This window comes from Marmota marmota, unplaced genomic scaffold (assembly GCF_001458135.2).
Source record: "Marmota marmota marmota unplaced genomic scaffold, marMar, whole genome shotgun sequence".
Lineage (NCBI taxonomy): Eukaryota > Metazoa > Chordata > Mammalia > Rodentia > Sciuridae > Marmota > Marmota marmota.
The window spans coordinates 8,997,950-9,010,572 of NW_025999983.1; the positions used below are offsets into that span (position 1 = coordinate 8,997,950).

The following is a 12,623-nucleotide window of genomic DNA, read 5'->3' on the forward strand; positions in this document are numbered from 1 at the left end:
AACAGTGACTGGACAAAAGTCATTTAAGTCTTCAAACCTTGAGTTTTGAGGGCACTTAATAGGATCTTGCATGATAGATAATTTGTCAAGTTTGGAATTATTTTATTCTCAAAAAGTACACAAATTCATAATTACTTAAAAGTGGATGGATATTGCAGGCAGAGGATTACTTATCTGAATTAGTTGAAGCCAAAGTGCTTCAGATTTTAGATTCTGGAATATTTCCACATGCATAATGAGGTATCTTAGGGATGCGACCCAAGCGTAAACATGAAATTCATTCATTTTATTTTATACATTCATTTATTTTTTTTGTTGGTACTGGGGATTGAACCCAGGGGTGCTCTACTACTGAGTTCCACCTCCAGCCCCTTTTACTTTTTATTTTGAGATAGGATCTCACTGTTGCTGAGGCTGGCCTTGAACTTGTGATCCTCCTGCCTCAGTTTCTGAGTTGCTGGGATTACAGGCGTGCACCTCTGTGACTGGCTCATTTGTTTTACATACACCTTGTTTCCTAACCTGAAGGCAATTTTATACATTTTTAGTGCAGCTATGTTTTAACTGTGACCCATCACAGGAGTGGAAGTTTCTACTTGATGTCACGTCAGTGCTCAAAGTTTCAAATATCGGAGTATTTTTATTTCAGGTTTTAGATTGGGGATGCCCAACCTCGAGTTGGCTGGGGGAAAGGCAGGGATGAGACATTTATTTTCAGGCAGCAGCAACATCAAGTGCAGGTCTGGCTCTAGCAGCTCCCAACAGCAGCACTACCCTAGAGGCCCCATCTCCTAACAAAATTCTAATGACTGAAACCTAAGACATCTTTGCACATGAAGAGAAGAGAGACCTACCGTGATAACTCCCCAGTCAGTAGGGAAAGGGGTCACATGGTTAATTTGCTAGGCAATATCCTAGAAGGTGCTTTCAAACATCTTAAAAGGCAAATAACAATTTCTTCCAGGCAACGGCTATTTAAAAAGTCCAGCCTGACATGGCAGGTTCCGTGGAATGCCTCACCCTGGATGTCGGCAGCCCCGGAGAGCTGGGGCGCGTCCAGCAGCCAGTCTGTGAGCTCTGCTGTCCCCAGGAGGTTGCTGCGAAACTGCTTCCCTCCATTCACGTTCCAGGTCCCCACGGCGACTTGGATCCGCTTGAAGTTGGTGAATTCTGACTGACGTTCTGTCATAGCTCTTAGGATCCTGGGGGTCACTGTTAGGAGGCATGAAAAGTCACCTTTCTCTGCAGCCCAGACCTCAGGCATCCTCCAGGATCACAGGAGGGGCTCTCCGCAGAGAAGCAGGCAGTTCCAGAGCTTGAACACAAGGACCTCGCATGCTACCCAGGGAGGGGATGAAAGACCAAAGACACCACATCTGTTCTGCAACACAGTGCAAAAAAATTCACCCTCCACACCCTTCCCCAATGAGATCCACAGAGGGACATCAGGTCACAGGGAATCTCAGACACGATGGGAAAAGTCTCATCAGCACTCAATCCATGATCCCACAGAAGAACAAGGCACAGATTTCAAGCAAGGGAACACTGCAGTGTACCATATAATTGTACACACACACACACACACACACACACACAATTAATCAATCAATCTTTACATATATAACTTGAAATGTCTTCCCCAAACCCCATCTTTGCATTTTCTACCTTTCATCCTGCATAACTGGTGTGTGAAAGGTGTGTGCGAAAGGCTCTGTTTTATTGTTCTTTTGACCTTAAATTTAAGGCATTAAAAAAATCATGACATCATAATGTCTCCATGCTCGAGAGAACCAAAATAGATCCAGTTTTTACACTAGTGACTGGATTCCGATCCCGTTGGTCTTGCTGCTGGATGACCTGTGCTCTGCCACCTGGTGCTTTGCTCAGCTTCTTCCAAGAAGATTGATATCTAGAGCAGAAACTAAGCATCACCCTGGCTGTCAAGAGCCAAACAAGTGGCCCATAATGTAGAAGGGTAAGAGTAGAAAACACTTGGGAAGCCGCTTTGAATGTGGGCACTTCTCTTTCAAAAACACCAAGAATTTCCAAAATAAAACTTAAACGTTTTTATGAGAAAAAAAAATGCCGGGTCTCCCCTTTTTTGTAAGACCTATAAATTTCCCAGGCTCCAGGGAATAAGAGGTCTTTTTAATTTCCCCAAAGGAACTTCCAGCTATTGATGGACTTCTGTCAGTTTTGCCAAAACTGGATGTGTCCTCCCCACCCAGAAATGGACGGGGTCCTCTCCTCTATTTCAATAGGGCTTTGGGCCAGAAGAGGACAGGCCAGGTTCACAGGAAGCTCCCTGGGCCACACGACACTTGTCAAGGGCACCAAGCATTCAGGCCACTGAGGAAGTTTCTGGAGTGAATTAGAATTTAGAGACACTGACTTCAGAACAGTATAGATGCACAGAGCCCTGCCATTTCCTTCCCTCCTCTTGATGTAGAACACAGTCCAGTTGAGAAAGTGGAAGAGACCAGAAGGCACAGGCTACTAGGAAGTAACTACCCTCTATCACCACAGGTTCGCATCAGATCTATCCAACATATTCAATCCATGGATGGAAAATACTTGAAAAAAACTGCATAAACAATAAACATGTGGACTTTAAAATTGCCATGTTCCCTTAAACGATACAGTGTAACAAGTATTTAAATAGCAGTTATGTTGTATCAGGTATAAGTAATCTAGAGATTAAATATATGGTATGATGCCCACGGGTTATATACAAAGACTTTACATTATATATGTGTATACATGTGTGTATACATACATATATGATGCTTAGGTCAACTGGTCAGATCAAGATACCACAGGTCAGAGGCCAGAAGTTCTGGATGAGTCTGTCACCCGCCATCTTGGATTACATGGTGCAGGCAGTGGGGCTGGTTAACTTTACCCACAAACGCCAACTGCTCTGATGCAGCGTAAGGGCCATGGACACCCCTATGCAGGCAGAGTGAGAACTCATTACCCAGAAGGGCCGTGTTGTCCAGGAGCATCCTTCCTTTGTCTGTTGACTCCTCATTGTAGACATCTCCAACCAGCAGCAGCTTGATGGCCTCCTGCTTCACCCCATCAAAAAAGTTGGACTGGATGGTGCGAGACACAGACCGGGCCCCATCTTTCAGCTTCCCTACCTGTGTGAGCCAAAACCCAGGTGTGAGAGGGGTCCATGAGGTTCCCCTCCCTCTCCACCTGGCCGGCTCCTACCTTGGCCTTCCCTTCCAGGGCCCTACTGCCCGTGAACACCTTGCTCAGGCTGTGCCCATTCAGAGACCACATGGCTTTAAAGGACTCCACAAAGCGGTCAACAATGGGTTTTGAATTCAGCCCTAGGCTCTCAAGCTGCAGATGAAGGACCTGGGGAAGAAATAAAGGACAGCCATCACTGACTATCTAGAGGGACCATCCCCACCCTCTTCCCTGTGAGCTCCTTATTCAACAGACTGCAGATGTTCTGGGCCCTCCAGAGAATAAGAAGCTCTTGCTGCAGAGAATATGGCTCCCCACCCCAACTCCAACTTTATTCAGATGATCCACCCAATCTCTCCTGACCCCCAGATACATAAACACCCACCACCACTGCCGGAGGGCTGGACAGATAGCAGTAGTAGTCACAGATGGCATGGACTCCACCTCCTTCCTCCTAGGACATAGCTGAGAGAGGTCAGCCAGCCAGCTGGGGCCATGCAGACAGATGTGTCCCTCCCCAGGCCTCAGATCCAGCCTCACAGTGCCCTGGCCCAGTGGTGTATTCGTGATAGTCATGATCAAGAACTACTACTTCCCAAGGGTGTCTGGAGCCTTTGGACAACCATGTCTGGAATGTACCTGGAAAACGTATGAAGAAGTGTGCCTGTTGGGCTGGGGGTGGGGCTCAGTGGTGGAATGTTTGCCTAGCACACATGGGTTCCGTCCCAGGCACTGGGGGTAGGGTAGAGACCATGACATAAGAAGGCACAGAGTGGCACAGGCAAGCAGCCAACCAGAGAACCCCATTGTTGGAAAGTCACCAGTGGTATCACCCCCATCTTGCAGCTGAAGGCCCAGACTGCCCCACTGAAGGCACAGGACATGACACAGATGGCCCAAAACTCACCTCAAGTGCGATGAAGCTCTGCACGGTGTTGGTTCGGTCCAGGCAGTCAAGACAGTTCATCCGCAAAGTGCCTTTCTGAAAACTGAGGACAACAGGAAGAGATGGGAACAGTCGTGAGATGTGTAACAGCCATAGCACTGTGGCAAGTCTACCACTTCCAAGGAGACCTGTTCTAGGAGAAGACCCCTCACTGAACCACTAGCACCCCCAAGTATGGGTTCTAAGGGACCCCCATACCGAGAGATGGCAAACAGACCCCAGGACACACTCTCTGCAGCCCATATCCCTGGATCATCCTAAGTACACCCAGTTCTTGCTATGCACAGCGATGATATAAGGTGCTGTGGATAATTATAAAATTGCATGAATGTAAAATTAGCAAGTACCGATTTAAGCATGGCTCTTGGAGAAGTGCAGTTAGGTTTCTGCAAGCCTCTGGCCACATGTCATCAACTCATCAACACATGACCTTTTTTATGTGTTTGTTTAAAGCACCTTACTGAAATATATACAGATAGCCTCTGACTCAGGATGTCCCACCAAATGATTTTTATGATGGGTTAACTGGAGTATTAAATGCAGCACTGACTTGATATTTTTGACATATTAAGTTCAAATGTAAGTTCTATGTTATCAGGACACAACCCCACATAATTCAAGTCTGTATGTTGCTGCTTTGTTAACACCAGTCTCACAGCCTAGTGTCCATAACCCTAACCCATAGCTGAAGAAGCTCGTCTAACGTGCATTCTCTCTGGAAGGCACATCACTGCCTTCTTGTGCTTAGAATGCTTCAGTACCATCCCTGGGGGCCACGTTAAACAGTGAAATCACCAGCAAAAGGCAAGAAAATATGAAAAACATGGCACTAAGGAGTGGAAAGGACCCTGTTTATGGTCTAAGGGCGGAGCAAGAAGTCAGAGCCCTGCCTCCTTTGACCTCACTGGGAACATGCATGTTGGATGACAAATTTTCACGTGCTTTGCACGTCTGCCAATGATCACAAAGTGCCATGACTAAAATTCTTGGGTCACAAGTAAGTTTTAGCAAGTAGGGGAATTCTCAAATATGTGATCTGCGAATAATGAGGATCGATTTATGTGATGTGAAGAAACCAGACTTCCTTTTTCTCTCAGCTCTGAACAGGGTGACCCATAGCTCAGTGTCCTTGGGCATCGTGGTTTAAACCAAGCTGTCCACTGAGAGTGGTGACAGTTCCCCCTTGCTCTCACAAGTACTTGTCATGGTGGGGTAAGTCACATGGTCATCTGAGCCCAACATTTTATATAGACAGTCCTTAGGATGTTTCTTTTTCTAGAAACCGTGGTTTACCATCTACTCCCCGAACTCCTTAGCGGGACTCTGAATGCAGGAAGAAGACGGAAGCCCACGATGCCCCCACATCATGGAGCTCACGATCCAGGAAACTAGTCAAGCTTTGAGGGAAGGAAACACCTCAAGGAGGGGGCACCTCCCAGAGAGCCACAGCGGACTCCTCACCCGGCAGAAGGCGATGCTGGCAGGCGAGACTCACCGTGGACTTACATTCTCGCCCTTGGTGAACACATCAAAGTCATCCCAATGTAGCTTTAACTGAGGCCTCAACAGGTTCTCCAATTTCTCTAGCTTCCCGCCTTTGGCAAACTGATGGAAGTCAAAATTGATCATAGGCGTGTCGCCAGCATGGCAAGAGGCCCAGAGCAATTTCTGAAAAGGAAAGGGGAGGGCAGTGAGGAGACGGAGCAGGGGCAGCCACCTTCCTCTTGCAGCCCACATGTGGCCAACCAGTCACCCTTCTAGAGGCACGGGCTGGCACCGAGGCTTGTGGAAGACCGAGGGGTTGCTCAGCCTGACCCCCAAAGGGAAGCACAGTCAAAAGCCCTGGGAGACAGAAACTCCAAAGAACAGCTTGCCTGCACCAGGGCAGAAGTTCCCCCTTGAGCAAAAGAGGCCGGAGCAGGGGTTGCTCCCTGGGGACATCCCACTCCTGCAGGGCTCTTGGAGGGCACAGGTGAGGGAAGGGTTGCTCTGTTCTTCAGGGGGCCCAAGTGCGCTGGCCCTCAGGAAGAGTAGCAAGTAGAAGGCTGTGGAGCTCATAATCCAGTTCCCGTTGCCCTGGTAACCAGCCCCATCCTGACAGGCACCAGCCCCAGTGGGTAGGCTCTGCAGTCTCCAGGCCGAGTTGGCCAGTAGGACACAGACCTGTGAAACCTTAGGATGAAGCAGATGAGTGGTCAGGAACCCACCTGGCCCAGGCACATGCCAGCAACGGGGTGAAGCGGAGGACCAGGGGTGAAGCACAGCCTGGGTTGCTTGCAGAGGCCTTCCTTCCCCAAGGCTTCCCTGGCCCGGGAACTCCTCACCCCAGGGTCCAGTATAGACTGGCTGCCTTCCCAGGCCACCCACCTCTGGGCCTCACTGCACCTGCACTGTGTGGCTTCAGATCAGATCAGACCAGTGTCTGCCCAGCCAGGGGTCCTGAGGACTTTGAAGGACCTGAAGGACTTTGGGTCATTTCAACTAGCCAGAATATAAATCAATACATGGTGCCATCATCCAGGAAGTCTTACTTGGAAGAAAATCTGTGGAACACACAGTGGGCTGTTTGGTAGCTTAGGGCTTTACCTTCTGGAGCCAGCTTCTTGTCCAGCTGTTGACTGATAACCACTGAGTCCTGGCTGCCTGCCTGAGCAATGGCCTCAGTCTGGTTGAGGGACTCCCTAGGGCCACGACCCAGGTCTTCAGTTGGAGTGCTGCCTTTTCCTCCAGGCCGAGGGACCTGCCCTCCTGACCTGGGCTATCTCCTGTCCTCTGGTTTACAAAATAGGCCTTGGCCTCAGTGTCAGGGCCATGGCCACTAGTTGCCGGGGAAGTGCTGAGGACATCTTTCTTCATAGCTCAAGGCAGAAAAGGGAAAGGGATTGGGGTTTGTTTTCCTTGCCCCCAGCCTTTTCTTAAAATAAGCAGCCAGCAATGCTGCCAAGTGGGTGGGTGGGGAGAGATTTCTTGAGCCTGTTGCTCATAGCAACAATCCAAACAGGAAAAGCAGGTCTGGCCAGATAAAACTGGTAACCAGGAAGTCCCTGCTCCAAGCATAGGGTTTTTCTCTATAGAGGGACATGAGCACTCCAGCTCGGTGTGGCTTCCTCCAGTCATGGGTCAAAGTGCCAGAAGAGGCCACAGAGGTCATTGTCATCCCTGCTGAGATGCCTGTAAGCTCTCTCAGGGACCTCCTTGACCTTCAAACAACCAGAGTCTTTCTCCACTAAGCAGGGGCCATGGGAGTCTGGGCCAGGAACGAGGAGGCCACCATAGCTCATTCTGGAGTCTTCCATGGTTGACTGCAAGCTCACAGGGAGACCTGGGTGGAGTCACCTCCTACTACCACTTCCTCACTCAATCCAGGATCTGCCCTCCCCTGATCCAGGCACCAGAAAGTGGAAAGAGCCTGCGGGAGGCGGCACCCAGCTTCCATGGCAGGCCAAATGAAAGGGAGAGACGTGAGGGCCACCTGGCCAGCAGAGGGCAGCATCCTGCTTGGAACCCAGCTGGGCTCTGAAGAGCAGGTGAGGCCACTAGTTTCTGGGGGAGCGCTGAGGACATCCTTTCTTCAGAGCTCAAGGCAGAAAAGGGAAAGGGATTGGGGTTGGTGGGAAAGCCTCAGGAGGCGCCATTCAGCCACTGGGCTCCCTTCACCCTGCCTGCACTAAAGAGCCACCCCTCAAGAGAGCAGAAGGCATCAGGGAAAGCAGCTTTGGGGAGCTCAGGGAAATGGAGCTTTGTTTTGACTTTAAGCAAATTCTCTCAACCCCCAACTCGAAAAAAATGAGACTTAATGCATCAGGAGCCCCAGGCAGCCAGCACTGCCCTGCTTGGTGTTGTGGGAAAATCTAAGGACGCCATCCACAGGGCTCAGGGCCCACAGGAGCCCTCCTGGAAGCCTTGGAGATGCCACTGTGCCTCAGGGCTCTGTCCTCTGTCACCTGACAGGCCCTGCCAGTCTCCCGACCCAGGTGAGGAAAAGTCAGTGTTCGGTGTTACCTTAAAGGCCCTGTTGAGCACCTCCTCTCCGCCTCTGCTCCCCAGCAGGTTCACGACCACCTGCTTCCCGTACTGCTCCTTCAGAAGTACCATGTGCCTGCAAGAGAGCAGGTGGATGGTGATGCTGTGACACCCGGGTCCAGACTGGCTCATCTGGCACCTCAAGGAAGAGGTGCAGAAGGGACAGCACTTGGGGCTGGGGATATGGCTCAGTTGGTAGAGCGTTTGCCTAGCATGCACAAGTCCCTGGGTTCAATCCCCAGCACCACGAAAAAAAAGAGAAAGTTTTCCTTTACATAGTCGAGGCCGAGTGGTCAAAGCGATGGACTAGAAGGGACAGCACTCTCTCAGGGTCAGAGGTCCAGAACCAGTCATGCCACTGACCCAGAGTGTGGAAAAATGAGCCACACCCTCCCAGCCACCCGCTCTGTTTATTCGAAACTCCACCCATGGAAACAGGTCTGTCAGCGCCTGTCTGCATGGAAGTTTTGGGCCAGGAATGGCACACAGCACCTCAGGCTTCTATAAGGCGGCCAGGTGGGCCTCTCTATAAACCATCACCATTCTGTCCACAGCCAACCCACAGCCATGGTCTTGTGAATACAATATGTATAGATTGAAAAAAAAAAAAAAATGGGGCCATACTGTATTGCCTAGACTGGCCTCAAACTTGCAATCCTTCAGTTCCAGCCTCTCCAGTAGCTGGGATTACAGCGTGTACCGCTACGCTCAGCTCTGAAATTAACCTATTTTACCTGGCACTGAAGACTACACACTCTGGCCAGTGAGCCCTCAACAGCAGTATTTAGCTCTCCTCAGTTCTGCATTTCATTATATTGAACCAAAACAAGAAGGTACAAGAAGTCTTGCAGGCTCTAGAAAAATATTCCTGCATCAGAGACTATTTTCAAATGTGCATGTTGAAATATTAGGGAGAGACTCCAATATTATCCTTTCTTGCCAACTTGTTAAAAGTAACTGTAGGGCTGGTGTTGTGGCTCAGTGGTAGAGCACTTGCCTAGCACGTGCGAGGCCCTGGGTTGAGCCTCAGCACCATATAAAAAAAAAATAAATAATAAAATTGTGTCCAACTACAACTAAAAAGTAAATATTTAAAAAAAAAAAAAGTAACTGGGACTGGGGCTGGGGCTCAGCGGTAGCGCATTTGCCTGGCATGTGTGAGGCATTGGGTTTGAGTCTCAGCACCGCTTATAAATACATAAATAAGATAAAGGCCTACCGACAACTTAAAAAAAAAATTGAAAAAAGTAACTGTTAATGTTAGAAATGCTTAAGTGCTTTTTTTAAAGATATAGGGAAAAGATGCAATGTAAAAATTAGACATAAAATTGTAACTTAATAGTGAGGTCTTGGGCTGGGGGTGTAGCTCAGTGGTAGAGCACTTACCTAGAATGTGTTTCATTCTTAGCACCACATATAAATAAATTAAAAAAATAAAAGTCCATCAACAATTAAACAATATTTTTTTAAAAGTGAGATCTTTATGCCTAAATATAGAAAGAAAAAAAAAAAACAGAAGAAATATACCATTATGTTAAAGGGATGGAGTGTTACATGATTTAAATTTTTTTTTCTTTAAACATTTTTCTCTTTCCCCCAATGTCTACAATGGCATGTTTCTTTTATAAACAGAACTTAAACAAAAAAAGATCACAAAAGAACCATTTTTAGCTCAAAGAAAAAGTATTCCCTTGTAAACTTTGAGGGACAACAAGTTGGAGTAAAAAGAATATGCGTTTTGAAGAGGATCTTTAGGTTTGGATTTGTCTGCTAACTTGCTGAGTTAAGGATGAGTCCCTCCTGGGTTCCAGTCTCTGCTTGGAGGAACTCCCTAGGAGTCCTGCTCCTGACAGCCCCGGGATGGGGCAGGAGGAAATGGGACGCATGTGGCTCACCAGCTCAGGGATCTGCCCAGAGAAGGTGGATCCCGTCCAGAGGTCTGACGTGAGGGCTCTGCCTCTGGCGAGAAAGGCTGAGCTGCCAGCTCTGAGGGTTGGTCCCTGGGTGACAGGAGGAAGCCCTCCACAGCCACACCCCACATGTAGCTGATGAGAAGTCAGGCTGCTGCCTCGTCTCCATCTGTGCCTACTTCCCAACTGGTTCCAAATTCCAGGGTTGGAAGAGAAACTCTTACTTGTTATTCCTCCTATATCCTGTCACACCCCCCACCTTCCTGGATCGCATTATGCGCCCTCCATCTGCACAACTGGTGCAGGGAAAAAGGTCTGAGAGGAGAGCGAGTGACAAGGACAGTGCTCAGTATGTGGAAGTCGGCTTTTCCTTCCTCCCGTTCAATCTAAAAATAAGACGATATTACTGTTGTTGATAAAGGGTGTTTTCCACTGACTCGGGGGTCAGGGAGAGTCTGGCCCCCACTCCGAGGTCAGTGGCATGAAGAGGTGCTCCTGGCCCTAGTTGTTTTGGGTATTGGGGCCTTTTCTCCACTCTCTCTGCCCATCTGTTCCTGTGAGGGGAAAGGAGAGGGGAACCTGGAGTTTTTTGGGACACTGAGGATTAAGCACCCTCCTCTTCAGGGTGGAAACAACTGTCAGACACACCCCAGTGTCCACAGGGAGATTCCAGACATGGCAGCCACAACAAAGCAAGAGGGCGGACAGAGGAGAGCTTCACTGTCTGCAAAGGCAATGCAGCCACTGTCCTCATGAAAGGTCAGCGCTCCCGTGGCCCTGGGCACCACGCCCAGATGACAAGCTCCTGCTCAAACAGGAGCGGTGGAAGGCCTGCTCCCAAAACCCTCTCCTCGGACACACAGATGCAGCCAGAGAGTGGTCAGTGACAGCAGGACAAACCCAGAGTGCAGCCATGGAGCACTGCTAAGGAACCCGTGTCCTGTAGGTAGAAGCCCTTCCGTGGGAAGGGTGGAGGAAGAAGGAATTGGCTCTGCATAAATCTGTGGAATAACAGGGAGTAGCAGCGTCCTGGAGAGGAGTTGGCACATCAGTCCAGGGTGTGACACCTCACTGCGCTTTGGGGGCCATAGCAGCTCTGCCCTCAGGGTGGCCTCACACGCATGTCACCTCATTTCCAAATGCCATTATATCTATAATTTAGACCATCCCTTATTAATCAGGGCAAATGCATGAAAGTTCATTGCAAGAAGAAACTGTTATGATTAAAAAAAAAGTCACAAACTAATCTTCAGGGAAATCCAAGAGCACGTGAAAACCCATTTTGTAACCTCCTTTCTTGCAAAAGGACCAAAGTAAAAGGCAGATTTAGACTTGGGGTCTGGGGTACTCCTCCCTGCGGCCCCCTGTCCCCCTGCCTGAATGGAGAATGCCAGGCCTCGGATGGCATTAAAGATGCCTACCTGTCGAAAGCAGGGGCGTTGGCTTCCAGGCCTCTGCGGAGCCTCAGATGGTGGGAGCCCACCTGCAGCGAGGAGAGAGAACAGTGGTGATTCCTCTGCTTTGTGACTCGAGGAGGCACTTTTCCCCGCGAGCCAGGCAATATGGCAGCCACTCAGCCACCTTGGGGCCCACTCCCAGCTCAGAGGCCCTGATCACCAGACACTGCTAACCATGCTCCCAACTCAGGTCCAAGAGCCTTGAGTACAGATCTGCTTCTGCCCAGTCCTGCCTACAGCATGAATCTGCTGGGTGGGATTCTTCCAATGGACAAAAGAAATTCTAGGATAAAATTATGAAGCAAATGTCAGATCCCCAAACTCTCAGGCCAGAGAAACTAATTTTCAGCTTTCTCTCTCTTTCAAGGACCTCAAACTCCTGCTAAAATCTGGGTTATACTAGGGCTGGGGTTGTGGCTCAGTGGTAAGCGCTCGCCTAGCACATGTGAGGCCCTGGGTTCGATCCTCAGCACCACATAAAAATAAATACATAAAATAAAGGTATTGTGTCCAACTACAACTAAAAAATAAATATTAAAAAAAAAATCTGGTTTACACTCATTATCTGATTTCATTTTAATATTTCCAACTACCTTCTTAATACTCACTTTAAAAAACGAATTTAAAATACATACTGTTACTAGAACGCTTGAAGGGGTATCATTGGCAAAATCTGGGACAACCTGAGCATCAAACTATATAAGGACGTAGTGGATTATAAACTAAGGAATAAAGTAGAGAAATCCATGGGTCTATATTGACAATAGTTATGGAGAAATGGATGGATTCATGGATTTGTGGATGGACAAGTTCATGTGTAGATAGATGAACAGGTGTGGGCATAGGTAGGTAGGTAGATGGCTGAGATCATGCACATGTGGACTAATGGATGAGCTCATGGATAGGCAGGGGGATGGATGGATTCACAGATAGGTAGATGAATAGATAGGTGGGTGGATGGATGGGTGAGTAGGTAAATAGGGAAGAAGGGAAGGCTCTTCCTTATAGAATATCAATTGTAAATGTAGAGGGAGTAGTAGAAAATCATCATTCTACAACCATCAGTAGTAAAGAACAGCCAAGGTCATC

General features: G+C 48.6%; 1 protein-coding gene across 3 annotated transcripts in view; it reads right to left on the bottom strand.

Moving 5' to 3' along the window:
- Positions 1-12,623, bottom strand: part of Synj2 (synaptojanin 2) — an 88,812-nt gene that overhangs the window by 26,403 nt on the left and 49,786 nt on the right. For 2 of the 3 annotated variants that reach the window (XM_048805911.1, XM_015498648.2), the window contains exons 6-12: positions 11,499-11,560; positions 8,147-8,243; positions 5,640-5,812; positions 4,106-4,187; positions 3,217-3,366; positions 2,978-3,143; positions 1,021-1,212 (exon numbers count right to left, since the gene is read on the bottom strand). In XM_048805911.1, coding sequence (XP_048661868.1) covers positions 1,021-1,212; positions 2,978-3,143; positions 3,217-3,366; positions 4,106-4,187; positions 5,640-5,812; positions 8,147-8,243; positions 11,499-11,560 — 922 coding nt within the window. Of the gene's footprint in view, positions 1-1,020; positions 1,213-2,977; positions 3,144-3,216; positions 3,367-4,105; positions 4,188-5,639; positions 5,813-6,730; positions 7,368-8,146; positions 8,244-11,498; positions 11,561-12,623 lie in introns of those variants that run through there. The other variant, XM_048805910.1, reaches the window with a different exon arrangement.